This window comes from Nicotiana tomentosiformis, chromosome 8 (genome assembly GCF_000390325.3).
Source record: "Nicotiana tomentosiformis chromosome 8, ASM39032v3, whole genome shotgun sequence".
Taxonomy (NCBI): Eukaryota; Viridiplantae; Streptophyta; class Magnoliopsida; order Solanales; family Solanaceae; genus Nicotiana; species Nicotiana tomentosiformis.
Window position 1 is genome coordinate 4375484 of NC_090819.1, and position 15925 is coordinate 4391408.

At 35.1% G+C, this 15925-nt stretch overlaps 2 protein-coding genes across 2 annotated transcripts; both read left to right on the plus strand.

Annotated features, from left to right (window-relative positions):
* The first annotated feature begins 906 nt into the window (after positions 1-906).
* LOC104090175 (multiple organellar RNA editing factor 8, chloroplastic/mitochondrial) lies at positions 907-4197 on the plus strand. Its single transcript, XM_009595230.4, has 4 exons — positions 907-1398; positions 2289-2386; positions 2507-2572; positions 3441-4197. Exons 1-4 carry the CDS (start codon positions 1016-1018, stop codon positions 4037-4039), a joined length of 1146 nt encoding a protein of 381 aa, XP_009593525.1. The 5' UTR covers positions 907-1015; the 3' UTR covers positions 4040-4197.
* A 6464-nt stretch (positions 4198-10661) lies between these two features.
* On the plus strand, positions 10662-14922 carry LOC104090176 (malate dehydrogenase, mitochondrial). The gene is made up of 7 exons (XM_009595231.4): positions 10662-10990; positions 12158-12331; positions 12447-12615; positions 12724-12785; positions 12914-13035; positions 13582-13699; positions 14567-14922. Exons 1-7 carry the CDS (start codon positions 10736-10738, stop codon positions 14705-14707), a joined length of 1041 nt encoding a protein of 346 aa, XP_009593526.1. The 5' UTR covers positions 10662-10735; the 3' UTR covers positions 14708-14922.
* The last annotated feature ends 1003 nt before the right edge of the window (positions 14923-15925 follow it).

Genomic DNA, 15925 nt, shown 5'->3' on the forward strand with positions numbered 1-15925 from the left:
CTCGATATTGCTGCTGCAGGAGCATATTCGAGGCATGATAAGTGGTGAAAGTTTTCTCCAACATATCATGATGAGTAATAATATCACCACATAATTTCAATTAGGAAATAATTCTGAACATAGCAGAATTATACTCACTGATAGATTTAAAATCTTGTAGCCTTAGATGAGTCAAATCATAATGTGCATGTGGAAGAACGACCATCTTCAGGTGGTCATATCTATCTTTCAAATTATTCCACAGTATGACTGGATCTTTAATAGTGAGATATTCCATTTTCGAGCCTTCGTTAAGGTGATGGCGAAGGAATATCATTGCTTTGGCACGGTCTTAGTTTGATGCTTGATTTTTGTCCATGATGGTGTCTGTCAGACCCATCGCATCAAGATGAATTTCAGCATCAAGCACCCAAAACATATAGCTTTTGCCCGATATATCCAGGGCTACAAATTCAAGTTCAGAAAGATTTGACATTACTTAGAAAAAAAAAGTTCGTACCTCTGATACTTTCAAAGTATTTGCTCGAGATGGCAGAGTCTCGTGCTAATAACGTGTTATAAAATAAAGACTGTAAAGTAAAGACAAGTATAGAGAGAAACTGATATATTATTCAAACTTCAAACTTCAAACTTCTGTACATAATGAACTGAAAATTCCTCTATTTATAGAAGAAAGGAAGTTGTTGTGTAAGCTACTTGTAAGCTGCTACTGTACCAGATATAAATAATCTTCTATCGGGGTAATGTTTATCCATAACGGATTATCAAAATGATAAATAGAGTACTAAATAGATAAACATATTTACGACGGAGTATCATATGGATAAACTTTTTCAGGAAACTTATATTCAACGGAGTACTAAATGAACATCCATAATATAATATATTTATAACAAATCTGAATTTATACAACAAAGAATTAAATTTATAGCTTTTGAACCTATTGCTCACTGCCTCACTCTACATAAACCCTCCCCCTCATCTCTCGTCTCTCTCACCTTAGGGTTTTGCAGAAATGGCGACTCGTTATCTGACTCGTTCCTTATTCACTGCTCTCTCTCGCTCATACACTTCTCTTTCTCTCTCTACACCTCCTCCCTCTCTCTCTTCTTTTTCTCTCCTCCGTCTTCGACCGCTTATTGCCGTCACAGCTGTCAACCTCCGCAGCGTCTCTCCGGCGGTAGCAACCTCCTTTCGAGGGTTTGCGACTCGGCAAACGTCGTCGTCTTTAAATGACCCGAACCCGAACTGGTCCAACCGTCCCCCGAAGGAGACGATCCTACTTGATGGATGTGATTTTGAGCACTGGCTTGTTGTGATGGAGAAACCTGAGGGTGATCCTACCAGAGATGAAATCATCGATAGCTACATCAAAACTCTGGCTAAAGTTGTTGGAAGGTTCGAATTGAAATGCTCTACTTTTTTTATTAATATTTTCTTCTTTACATCAATTTAATCTTAAAAATAATAACCTTTATATTTTGGTCAGAAATGGAAGTGATAAGAGAAGGAAAAGAATTTGTATGTCTGGAAAATGTAGAGAATTTGAGAATCTCTAATTAGTTTTAGAAGACAAGTTATGCAATTTAAGAAAAAAAAGAAATAAATTCATTCATAATGTTTTCCTTAAACTGAACTTCTTATTTGCCGATTACATTTGTTGTTTAGTACCTCTACATTCAAGATAGAATGAGTGTGAACGCCTTAGTGCGTTGCTTACGACTGAAACTCAGCTTAAGTGAGGCAAAGCGACCTCTACCGGCTTTTCTGAGCTTAAGGACCTAAGCGTGCCTTAAATGAGCCTTTGACAATACTGTTGCAAATGGAGGAAAATGGATGTTGAGGGATCATATAGCTAATCCCTACTAGCTGAGATTGAGGGATAGTTGTTACTGTTGCTGTTGTTTGCTCTTAATAGTTTGCCTGAATAATAAAAGTGGTACTTTTTGATGGGATACACTCTAACTGTTGAACTGCTTGGGCTAGCGGCAGAGTCGGGAATTTATACAAGGGTATTCAAAAAAAAATATAATGTCACACTTAGGATGTGAACCTGTGATCTAAATCAACTTTTTAACCCTTTGCTGCTACACTAGAAATTTTTCCTTATATGAAGGGGATTCAACAGTTTATCTTTTTCCTTATTTGCACAGTGCAGTTTTCGACGTAGGGGACTCAATTGAAGCGCTTTAATACCTAGCTCTGCCCCTGGCTTGGGCATGCAAAAAGCTTCCAAAGAAGTATAGTTAATTGTTGTGGATGACTTATGTGATTAATTTACCTTGCAGCGAGGAAGAAGCAAGAATGAAGATATACTCTGTCTCGACAAGACATTACTATGCATTTGGAGCTCTTGTATCCGAAGAACTTCATTACAAGCTAAAAGGTGACATATTTTTATAGTTCTCTTTTCTTTAATCTTTTTTGGTTTTTTCTTGATCTTATAAACGTATTTCTTAAAATTAAAGAGGTGAAACTAAACCTTCATTTCTTCATCCATGTGCAGAACTGCCCAGGGTTAGCTGGGTGCTTCCTGATTCCTTCCTGGATGTTAAGAATAAAGATTACGGAGGTAGGTAGTGAGTGGTTTTTTATTGTCACACTTCTGGTGAAATCATAATATGATTATTTTTTCTTTTAAGTGAGTAATATGCTAGGCATTTGCTCCTGGCGTATAGACTTCGGAGTGATGTCTCTCTTCTATTATGTTCTCTGCCTTAATTAGCTTCCAGTCTGCTGTGGATTTGCTTTGCTATCCAGTCCCTTTACATATGTGATCTTTGGGTGATCCCATTTTGTTTAACATATTTTGATTGGTATGGAGATTTTAAAATGTCAATTTGACTTGTATATGACATGATCTTAGTGAAGAGTTAAAGTACTAGCTAAAGGAAATACTAAAACTGAAGCAAAGGTTTGATAGGGAAAATGTATTATTAATTGTCAAAATGAAGTTGAATCCCTGAAATTTGTGTAAGTTACATAAGGTAGTATTATGGTTGAAGTATGTCAGGAATGTACCAAGATAGAAAATGTCATTTTGAATGAGACAAGGGGGAGTATTAGAAAAAATGCGATTGAAATATGAAGTGCTTGATTCTGAACAATAAACTCATTTATGATTTAATACAGTGGTCAATTAATTTCGACCATTAACCTTGGATGAGTCTGCAGTATTGTCTCAGGAATGAGAAGCAAAAAGCTTTAGGATAATTGTTTTTATGTAATTGCACAAAATCAGTTTATGACGATATGACTTATCAATAGCTCTTTTCGTTGCTACAGCTTATGTTGCATTCAGGCTTTTTTATGTTTTCTGTGTCTGCACATTGTTGATTGCATGAAGAGCTGCCATACATGTCTATCTTGCCCCTTGTGGATATAAAAAGGTTCTTTCTTGTACACCAGTATTGTATGACCATTGTGGTACATGTTGCCAGGGGAACCTTTTATCAATGGGCAGGCTGTACCATACGACCCAAAGTACCACGAGGAGTGGGTAAGAAACAATGCCCGAGCTAATGAGAGGAACAGGCGCAATGACCGACCTCGTAACTTTGATAGGTCCAGAAATTTTGAGAGAAGAAGAGAGATGCAGAACACTGGATCCAACATGGGTGGTGGACCTCCCAATATGACGAATGCGCCAACCCCAAACATGGGTGGGATGCAGCAGCCTAACATGGGTGGGAGGCATCAGCCTAGCATGGGAGGACCACAGCAGCCCAATATGGGAGGTGCACCTCATAACTACGGTGGAGCGCCTCCCAATAACTATGGTGGAGCGCCAAACAATCCAAATAATTTTCAATACAATAGTGGACAAAGCAACGGAGGCATGCCTTACCAAACAGGTCCAGGACCAAACCAGAATTATGCTTCAAATACATCTGGTGGAAACCCTTATCAGAATCCAAACATGCCTGGAAGAGATATGCCCCCTCCAAATCAGAACTATGCTCCGAATACGGCTGGTGGAAACCCTTATCAGAATCAAAACATGCCTGGAAGAGATATGCCCCCTCGAAATTATCAATAGGCTGATATAGATAAGTATGAACTTTGTATTTCCAGAGTTCTGTTTCACGAAATGAGAACATAGCTATGGTGTGCTTGATAGGATGTTGCTGCGTGTAATAGTTGAATGTGCAAAACTTATATGCTTTGTGAGTATGCAATGTCAAGGTGTTCTCATCCTATTGCATCCTCTATGTTGACATGCTCTCTGTCAATTCTCCTGATGAGTTTACTAGCCTGACCAAGAATATGTTATGCTTTACCATGTTGAATGCTTGAAATTTCAGGGCCTCATTGCAGGTACTGTTCACAGATGTTTTCAAAAAGACAATGCAGATCTATTTTGCTAGAAAGCCTTGTGTACTCATGCTTATCCTTGTATCCATTAAGCCTGAACAGATTATGCATGATATTCAACTACTTCGAGCATAATATACAACAGTGCTAGAAATGCAGAGATCGTATACTTGAAGGCAATTCATTGGTGTGTCATGTGTGGATGTCAAACTGCATCCAAAGGGATTCCTCTTTCAAGTTTCACCCAGTGTTGTCAAAATGTCCCATATATGCTCACATTTAGAAACTTGATCTGTTGCGTGCAGAAAGATACCCGGCTAAGAGTTTGAAGTAGCTGTTATCTTTCTCCTCTGTAACGGTGCATGACGGAGAAAGTGCCTGGATTTCAATTGGATATGCTCTGTTCTGGGAATCAAGTTGAATTTCAAAAGATAATCCAGTGTTAGAAGTATTCAATTCTATATGTTCACTGAACTTTAGGGGGTCATGTAGTTGACTGTAGCATTTTCTTTGTCCCAGTCGCATAACTAATTGCCAGTCTAACCCTCTACGCCAAATTCTCATCCACTTGTGTGAAAAAAAAGCATGATTCAGGGGATGACCAAAGATAGGTGCGGATATGGTCTTTTTTTTCTCTTGTTTTTTCAAAGAAGAATGTTCAAGTCAACTTGAAAGCGTCTATGTTATTTCCTACACAAAAATTCTCCCACCAACACAAATATCGAGTAACTCTACACAAAAAGACTTAGTAATATTAAAAGAAATCACCTATTATCAATACCATATACTCCATACGTCCCAAAATACTTGTCATATTTCGCTTCTCTGGGGTCAATTTGACTAATTTTTAAGCTAATTGGATCAGATTAATTCATTCTTTTAAAATTTAAATTTAGATATTCAAAAATTATACGAAAGATACTACTATTTAAAATGTTTGTCAAAGTTCATTTATCGTGACTACTAATTATACGAAAGATACTATACTAATTATACGAAAGATATTAAAATGTTTGTCAAAGTTCATTTTTCGCGACTCTCGCAAAGCAAAACATGAGAAGTATTGAGGGATGAAAGGAGTATTATCTATATTATCTATATCTATATCTATATTATTATAAAAGCACGAATAATTTACGTTAAATATTGAGCGACAAAACGGGTATAGGTTAAATATTGAGCGACAAAACGGGTATAGGTTAAAAAGTGACCCAAAAATCGGGTATAAATGCAAATCCCCCCATTTTAATGGGCTATTAATTAATTGTTAGCGTATTTTTACAGGCAAAGATCACTTTTAGCCCGTGGTCGAAACTATTTATATCATATAGCCATAAAAGTGTATATAATACACATTATGATTTGTAAGTGAAGTGATAAAGTTTATATGTAAAAAAAAAAAATTACCCCGTAATATTGATAGACTCTTATGCCCTTAAAAAATTAAAATATTTGTTAATGAACCAAGTTAAAAATGGATGTAATTATAAATTTCAAAATATTATATTTGAAATTTACACGGAAACTTCTTATTCGATTTAAACTACACATGGATGTAAAATTCTAATTGGTTTTGGACTGCTATTGTACTTACCGCCAATATGCATATGGTTCAAAGGATAGTATCATTATTCTTTATGGATAGCAATATGCATGTTGTACGCTTGATTTTTGGTTCTCCAATTTGTATGAAAATTAAATATATTACATCAATTCATGTAGAAAAAGGATAAGCCAAGTACTTTTTAAAAACAAATATTATTCCACACTATTCATCACCAATCTTTTTAGGGAGTTTCAGACAAAACACGGCAAAGTTCTTGAAGTTATTTTTAGTTCTCGTTTGCTTTTTGTTTTCCTTTTTTGATATTGATTTGGTTTAGGGTCAACGAATTTGACGTTAATGAATAATTTTGTATGTTTCTTAGTTATTGTGTTTGGTCTGCTTCCTGGCCTATATTGTTGGGAAACAAATTAAACAATATAGTTTTTTTATTCAAGCTTTCAAAATTTACTTATTTTGGACAGTGTTTTTTTTATTTTATTAAAAGAACTTTTTGGTAAAGTATTTTTGAATAAAAATAATTTATGTTTAGCTTGGTATGAAAAGTATTTTTTCCAATATTAGAGCATCAAATTGTGTTTGGCTAAGTTTTAAAGATGATCCCCCCCCACCCCCCAAAGCTTGGTCAAATAACTCAATTCTCTTAAATAAGCACTTTTTAAAGAAAATTGGCTTTCCAAAAATTTGGCCAAATAAGTTATAAATTTGAATGATCAAAGAGCTTATAATTACTCCTATGCTTTATGCTTTTATCGTTCAATAGATATTTATTTAATGTTGAAACTATAGTAATATAAATTAAATTAAAAAATTCGTAAAAACATATATCACGCGGATCGATTTTTATGTGTTTTCAAAGCTTAGTTCCCTCTAAAGACAATTCCATGTTGGATAAGATTGTCTTATTAAAAGTTTATCCAATATTTACGACTTTAAATTCAACTAAAGATTATCTTTTAATTACTTAAGTGAAATTAGAAATCTAAGATTAAATATACTAAACTTTCCTCTAGGTAAACGTAGAGTACATACATTCCAATTCAGTGGAAGTTAATTCAATTTTATATAGTCAGATATTTTCAAAAATACTGAAGTTAAATTTATTAGGAGTAGTTACAAAATTGAAGCAAAATAAGATCTTTATAAGTTGGATTTTAAAGTGATTTTACTACTTTTAGCATAACTTTCATAATGTTTAGCTCCATTTTGTCCTAATATTGTTGTCAAAATTTTATTAATGAGTTGTTCGAATTATAAAACATTTTTTTTTTTGAGGAACTAAGTATTAAACTTTATACATATTCAGTAACAAGTACCTAGGTTAACTAGAATTTTTAGGTAAGTGAAAGTTTATAATTTTGTTACGCGTTTTGTAATATGACATAAAATATTTCGTGCGAGGTACGGACATAGAGACTAGTTATATTAAAAACACGAAGGCCATTAGCGAAATATATTTCGCCTTTTTACCCTTTAAAATAGATTTTGTATTGGACAAATTTATAATTTAATTACTTTCCTAATAGTTAGTACTTTAAAATCAACTAAATTTTGGTTATTAGCCAAAACATGATAAGTATTGAGGAATGAACGGAGTATTATCTATATTATATTAAAAGCACGAAGGCCATTAGCGAAATATCGTTCGTCTTTTTTACCCTTTAAAATAGATTTTGTATTGGACAAATTTGTAATTTAATTACTTTTTTAATATTTATTTAGGACTTTAAAATCAACTAAATTTTTAAAATGTGTATAAAACATATTTTATCACCTATATCTCACGCGAAGGGAGGAAATCAACCCGTTTTGCCTTCAGAACCAATTTATCATGTGCGCAAGACCACTCCCTTTTATTAGCTTTTTACAAGCCCAACAAAGAGCAATTCAATATAAAGAGAGGAAAAGATTTTCCACCACCAATGAGGGATATTTTGTCTTTCATAAAAGATAAAGAAGTAAAGAAAGAAAAGGGATCACAAAGAAATCTTTGGCTTTGCATTAACAAGATTAATAATACCAACAACCTATTTATACAAATAGTAGAAAATATTTTGCAATAGTCACAAGACATTAATTACAAATCTAATTACAATGTGTATTCCTATTGAAGTGCATTCTATGCTGCCTACGTAGGAATACGAGCTCAAGTACATAAATTGTGTATAAATATATTTTGAAAAAGTAAAAAATGAATACAATAAAATGAAAAAAATATATATATTCACTGAATATAAGTTGGAGTAAAATGTGCATTGTAAATAATGAAGCAACAAGAAATACATAATTGTAATAAATAAACCATTGTATATGACTATGTAATAATCAAAAGTTGAAAAATACTTTATTTAAAAGTTATTTTTCGTCTTTTTCTTTTTCTCACGTGCCTAATAGTGAATGTATCCATACTCTTTGTCATGTTAATATCACAGGGGTAATTAAATAATATAACAAATAGTCAAGCCTAGGGGTAACTAAGACAACATAAAATTTATGTCTACACTGAATAAAAGTAGCAAGTTTAGGGGATTCTTAAGTATTCTATCTTTCAACAAATGACTCCCCATCATGTTTTATATATTAAGTAATTTGAAAGACCTTATTTGCTTTCTCTCAATAGCTATTTGTGTATATAAAAAAGTATTTGTAGAATTTTAGGAGAGTCATCTTACCTAAGTTAGATGTCTTTTCAAGATAAGAATTTTGTTATTTATAATTCTTGACAGTTCTTCTTCTCATTATTGAATATCATTTCATTGTTTTGAGATTTTGTCTCTTCTTTTAATTTTATTTCATCATTTTGACATTATCTCTTCCACTCAAAATAAGTTTTTCAATCATTAACACATTGTCAAATGCGACCAGTTTATGACCAAAATGGAATTAATTGTTCTATTACGGAAGTAGGGATTCCACACGCTGGGTTAATCACTAAGGTCTTATACAATTTTATGTTGGATGATTTAAACAGCTATACCCTAGTCTTTCTTATTATCGTTACTTGGCTGACTGTTACATATTATTTTCATTGTTTAGTCTCCAAAGCGAGCAGCAGTGTAAAGAAGAAATGAATAGTATCTTCTTAGAGTTAGATCTTGATGGGGATATCACAACTATTCTACCTGGTGGGGTTGCCCATGTGACTTTCAATATTTACATTTGTTAATTGTTGTTAATTTCTTTTGATTTTTTAGGATTTTTTTTTTCAACTTGCGTCGTTCTGATTATTCAGTTGTGTAATTGACCCAATAAGCCAGGAAACCAATACTATCAGCAAGAAATTTTCTGTTTGAATTTAAACACCGTGAATCCTTATATAAATTTTATTTGGATTGACAAGAACTTAAAAGATAAAAGAATAGAGCTAAAGGCCGAATGATAGGAGCTTATTTGATGAAAGTAAATAATAGGAGCAAACTAGGCAAGGAACCGACAACAACAACATACTAAGTATAGTCCTACAAGTGAGGTCTGAGAAGGGTAGAATGTATGCAGACTTTAACCCTACCTTTAAAAGGGCAGAAAGATTGTTTCCGGTAGACTCTCAGCTAAATGATAAATGAAATGGGCAATTGGAGTAAATTAAAAGTTCTAAACATGACCAACATTTATTAGTTTAGGAATTTCATTTTTTGTTATTTAATTTTATAATTCAACCACATATTTTGAGTATTTATTGATATTATTTTCAAAAAGTTTGTTCTTATTGATACGGGCTACACGTGTAACGCGCGTACCCTAAGACTAGTTATATTAAAAGCACGAAATCCATTAGCGACATGCATTCACCTTTTTTACCCTTTGAAAGCAAAATAGTAATTTAATTATTTTTCTAATAGTTAAAAGTTTAAAATTAACTAAAATATAGGCTACTAAACATTTTCCTATTTTAACTATGTACGAGTCCTAATTTATTTTATAAAAAGATTTATTATCATTTCCTTATATTCATTAATTAATTAATACTTCTAAGTTTTATACAAGGAAGTTGATTGATTGTTACGCAAGTCAAATCTCCTACTCCTAATAATCGTCTAACAAAGTAGAAACAAGTTATATAAAGAAAATATGTTTCTGCACAACTCATTCATTCATTAATTAATACTTTTAAGTATTTGATATAGATTTTTGTTATCCAACTTATGAATTTGTTTTTTCCAATTGATCTACGTATTTTACTTGCTTGTGGATGTAATCGACAGGTCTTTCAGTTGCTTCGCAATACTAAAGTAGAATTCACGCACCTAAGATCAAGATAAGGACTTGCAAGTTAAATTTACGTGATTCCAATCTATTTTGCAGTTTTGTTTCGTTTATTGGTACCAAAAGAGAATTGTGATTTGCAGGTATAATTCTGCATCTATTTAGATTTTTGATTTATATTTTTAAAAGTTTGTACTCACCGAAACAAATTGTACCCTAAAACTAGTATAATTTAAAAGTTTTGAAAGCATGAGTGAAAAAAGAGAAATTCTATCAACAACAAAACTTATTTTGGTCCGGAGAAAGCACTAAAACTTCAAGTTGAAGATTAAGTACATACTCCATATGTTCCAATTATATCGTGGCATTTCAATGAGCACGTAATTTAAAAATATATTAATTTTATGTACTAAAATAAATCATATATATTTGTATGTTAATAAATAATTTTGTTAACAATAAAATAAACATTTTAAAACTAAATATATTTAAATAGAAAATATCATTCTTTTTCGTCAAATTATTTTCCTCCCCCCCCCCATTTCCTTCCTTTTTCACATCCCCAATATAAATATACTGTCAGCTTCACTTCTTTCGCTGCTCGACGCTGTGACCCCTCACACTTCCTCCATTTCAATTCATAAACTATTCCAAATGACTTTATCCATGTTGAGATCTGTCGTCCGGAGGACCTCAACTTCAGGCGCGTCTCGCCTCACGCGCCGCCAATTCGCATCGGAATCCGCACCGGAGAGGAAAGTCGCAATTTTGGGAGCAGCAGGAGGAATCGGGCAGCCTCTTTCACTTCTGATGAAGCTTAACCCTTTAGTATCCAGCCTTTCACTATACGATATAGCCGGCACTCCTGGTGTTGCCGCTGATGTTAGCCACATCAATACCAGATCTCAGGTATACTTTCTATTTTTATCCTTTCCCGTTTCTATTTCGTAATTGTCATTTTTAATACTCCCTTTGTCCCAAATTTATGTGACACAGTAATAATTTAACTATTACAATTCTCAATTTACCTATAATAATGAGTTGTAGCTACACAAATGTCTATGGTTAATTTTAGACCACAAGTTTCAAAAGTTTTTTCTTATTTCTTCAATTCCATACCCTAGTCAATCACCATCACATAAATAAGAACGGAGGCGGTATGAATATATGTGAACGAAATGAGATTGAGTGGAGTGGAATGGATGTAGAAGATTCATATAGTCAGTCAATTTCTAACTTGTTTAGGATTGAGATGTAATTGATTGATTGACGTATATGGAGTTTCAGATGGTTTGATGCCATTCAATGTGACTCTGTTTTGTGTATTGTATATTGATCTGATAGTACTCCTTACTTAACTTGCTGAATTTTTTTTTTTTTTTTTTTTGTATGCGTGTGTGTGTATGTGCGGCCTAGGACTATCTCAAGCTCTAGAATTTCAAGCGCTCTGATGCAGCAGTAACTCTTATTAGTTGTTGAATTGTATTGACCTGTTTCGGACACGCCTATTATTTGCTTTAGGTCTGCAACACGCCTTCACATGCACATTATTGTTCTTTTATTCATGAATTAATTTGTTGATGGGTGCTAGGTCTCTTGTCTACGATGATACCGTATAGATTGTGCTTTTTGTCTAGTTCTTTTTTTTATTTTTATTTTTTATGAAAACATCTTGTTAATGGATGATGATGAGAGTTGAGCACATATAGACATTGAGGACCGCAGTGCCAGAAGGTTCCTGGCCGGGCCGACTCAGGGAAGGCGAATATGCCGGTTTCAAAATTTGAACCTTGGTCACCTGTAAAAGCTCAGAGCTTCACTGTTGCTGGAAGGCTGCCGTCTATCTATTTTGATATCATATTGAATGTTCTTATAGATGATATGATCATGCAATTCAACACTTATTTTTTGAGGACTTGGATCTCATTTGCCTTTTTGAAAAATTTCTATGCATTTTATCACTTTTGTTAATTATCTGTTATTGTTATTTTTCACTTTAGGTTTGGTTGTCCTCCCAGCTTATGGTCCTCTTCTCTTCGGTTCCTTGACCCTAGACATTTTTACTGGACTTTGCAGGTTGCTGGGTTTGCAGGAGAAGACCAGCTAGGGCAGGCTCTGGAAGGATCTGACGTGGTCATCATTCCTGCTGGTGTGCCCCGCAAACCGGGTATGACCCGTGATGATCTGTTCAACATTAACGCTGGCATTGTTAAATCACTATGCACAGCTATCGCAAAGTATTGCCCTAATGTAAGTATCCTTGTGCATGACCTCTTGTTATTGGCTTAAAATATGAGTTAAGTCATTGGAGTAGCAGCTACTGATTCTCCTCTTTCCTCTGCTGCCTCTCCTCAATCCATAAAAGGCCCTTGTCAATATGATCAGCAACCCTGTGAACTCCACTGTGCCAATTGCGGCTGAGGTGTTCAAGAAGGCCGGGACCTATGATGAAAAGAGGCTCTTTGGAGTCACCACGCTTGATGTGGTTAGGGCAAAGACTTTCTATGCTGGAAAAGCTAAAGTCAATGTCTCCGGTGCGTCTCCTACTATACTTCATGCTTTGAAATTGCTTCTATTTCACCTTGTTAGATTTTTTCACATAATATAATCATCCCGACTTGTGTTTTGGTACTTTATTCCAGATGTCATTGTCCCCGTGGTTGGCGGTCATGCTGGCATAACCATCCTCCCGCTGTTGTCCCAAGTAATTTTTCATTTCTCATGTTTCTTTTTTCTGATGAAGTTTTCTCATGTTTCTTCGAGCTATTATAAGTGACTTCCACTTTGTAACTTAACTGAGTTTTTCCTTTTATCTCGAAATTTACGAAATAGGCCACTCCAAAGGCAAATTTGTCAGATGAAGAAATCGTTGCACTCACCAAGCGAACCCAGGACGGTGGCACAGAAGTTGTTGAGGCCAAAGCTGGAAAGGGTTCAGCCACACTCTCAATGGCGTATGTTTCTATTCGCCCTCTTTTAATTATCTTACTTTTTGAGTGTTTTCTGAACTTCTTGGAGTTGGGCAATGGAATGATTCCCCCCCCCCCCGAGATTTTGGTAAAGAATACTTGCTATAGTGCCTGCTGCTGGCTGGAATTAAATCGTCGGACATTGCACTACAGATGCTCCTGAATTAGGCTATGCTTCTACATGTTCTCGCAATTGTAGTATGTGTCATGACGATAACTTGAAAGTACAAACCTGCTTTTGCATGTTTCCTCATATGTCTACAAATGTAACATTATGCATGGTGGCCAGCATCAACACTCTTGAGTAGGTTTTAGCTTGAATATGAAATTTTGGTGCATATAATGTTACTGAGAACTTGCTTCACCTACAAAACCGTTAGAAGAGTTGGTGATGCAAAAGAAACAACCAGAAACATTTTTCATTTTGTTACCTCTAAATCAACTTATTTGGGACTGAAGCGTAGTTGTTGTTTATCTGTGTAGCTTACGTCTTTGATAACTTCATCTGAACAATTAGTATTGCTTTTGCAGCTATGCTGGGGCTATTTTTGCTGATGCTTGCTTAAAGGGCCTGAATGGGGTTCCAGATGTTGTTGAGTGTTCGTTTGTGCAGTCAAATGTCACAGAGCTACCTTTCTTTGCATCCAAGGTAATAATCCTCTACTGATCCTTCAAAGATGTTTGTGCATGTTTGTGGTAGACCTGTGCTGAGTCTTGCACCTAGTGTTAGTTTTGTATTTTCGCTTCGGTTTTCGGATTGGTTTGCTTGTTATTGCCCCTTCCATTTATCTTTCCTACGCGGAGGGTCTACCAGAAACGGCCTCTTTGCCTTCTTAAATGTAGGGGTAAGGTCTGCGTACACACTATCTTCTCCGGACCCCACTTGTGGGATGGGTATGTTGTTGTTGTTGTTGTTGTGCTGAGTCTTGCCATAACTCTTCTGTTCCTGTCTCTAAGAAAATTTTCCCTTTTATGTCAGATGCCACTATTTGAAGTATCTGAATAATTTGGTGATCCCTTTCTCATAGTGTGGATTTTTTAAGAGCAAATTAAGTTCAACTTTCTGTTCTTGGGCATGGTGTAGGTGTAGATCTGTCTATTTGATCCGTGGGTTTTATCACACTTCACACCTAAACCTTTCAAACAGAGTTCTCAATCCAAAACGTTTTATTGAATTAGTCTGTCATTTGTTGAGGGAGCAGTGGATCTTAGTTATGCTCGTACAAAATATAGATACCTGTTGAGCTGGGCTGCTGTTATCAAATAGGGGTTGCAAAAGTTAATATTCCGCTCTTATGAAATTAACAAATGGAGTTTTCATTATAGAAGTTTCTTTGGTCTTTGTCCAGTAATACAATCTCCAAAGAAGCTATGAACTTTGGCTTTCGCTCAGCATTTTCTTGTTAATCTTTACTTATGATCTTGTCATGCTATACAACTATATCTTCTTGCTCATGAACTGGTCTATTGCTGGGTTTTACGATTCTGAGTTGGTAATCGGTTCTGCCTATTTCAGGTGAGACTTGGGAAGAACGGCGTGGAGGAAGTCCTAGGGTTGGGCCCACTTTCAGACTACGAGAAGAAAGGCCTCGAAGCTCTTCTACCTGAGCTGAAATCCTCCATTGAGAAAGGAATCAAGTTTGCCAACTCAAATTAAAAGAAATATTACCATCTAGTTTTTTCCAGAGTTACAATTTTGGGATTCTTTTAGGCAGTTTTGTTGTATCTTATGCGAGTTTCTTGCTGCCGGAGCATATTTAGCTCTTTCTGAGCGAGATGGACTTTAGATATACGCAACATCTCTGGAGAATAATGATCGGCAGAACTTGCATTTGCCTTTACATCCCAAAATAATGGTCTGCTACATGTCAACTAGTATTGTCACTTCCAACTGCAAATTAGTTGGATTGGTTATATACTTATATAGGATGAGTGAGGGACTCATATGAGAGATGAGACGCGACTATGCCTCAATCCCAAGCTACAAGCTAATTGAGTCGACTACATGAAATCTCCATGTCCCAAATGCTCTATTTGAACTCATAATATCAACACTCCATACTCAAAGATACCTGTACGAGAAGTTTTAGCATTAAGGCATACCCATGTCAAATATATAGCTGATTTGGGCGTTCTAGCCAAAACGACTCCTATTTTGGCTATTACCTTCTCCATTACTATGTTATCATACGCAGGAATATCCTTGTTATCCGGCTTTTGTAGCAATTTCTATTTGTTCTTTATTGCTTTGGGACAGCCCGGTGTACAAAGCATCGCGTGTTCACGCAGGGTTCGGGGAAGGGCCGTATCTCAAAGGGGTGTGATGTAGGCAACTTATCCTGATACAATCACTAGTGGTTGATTCCACGGCTCGAACACGTAACCTATATGCGACAATTTTTAAAAAATAATGTCGCTACAGCAATTATATATTTCATCATGCGAGAGATAATATGCAAAATCAGCGAACTATGCAAGTAAAAATGCAATATATAAACTTATCAGGTAGCTATGAGTTGAAGACAACTCCACAAGGACATTGTATAACAAGCAACGGGGCTGGACTTTTGAGATCAAAATAACACCTGGATTTTTATAAAATCTCATCAGTCCTGATATATACCTGCTGAAAGAAGTAAACGTGACATACAAACTATCTAACAAATGATGCATAACAACAAAAAATGGCTACATATATACAGTCAAAAGGTAATTTCACTTTACAGTTTATAGTCTAAATTGCTCGGACTCTTTACTTTAAATGCCGCACCTATGTCGACACGACGTGAATGTGGGTGTGAATAAGGGATCCATACCGGATCTGGTCAACCGATTTTGGATACTTTGATCAAAATTGACAGCAAAATTCGAGACA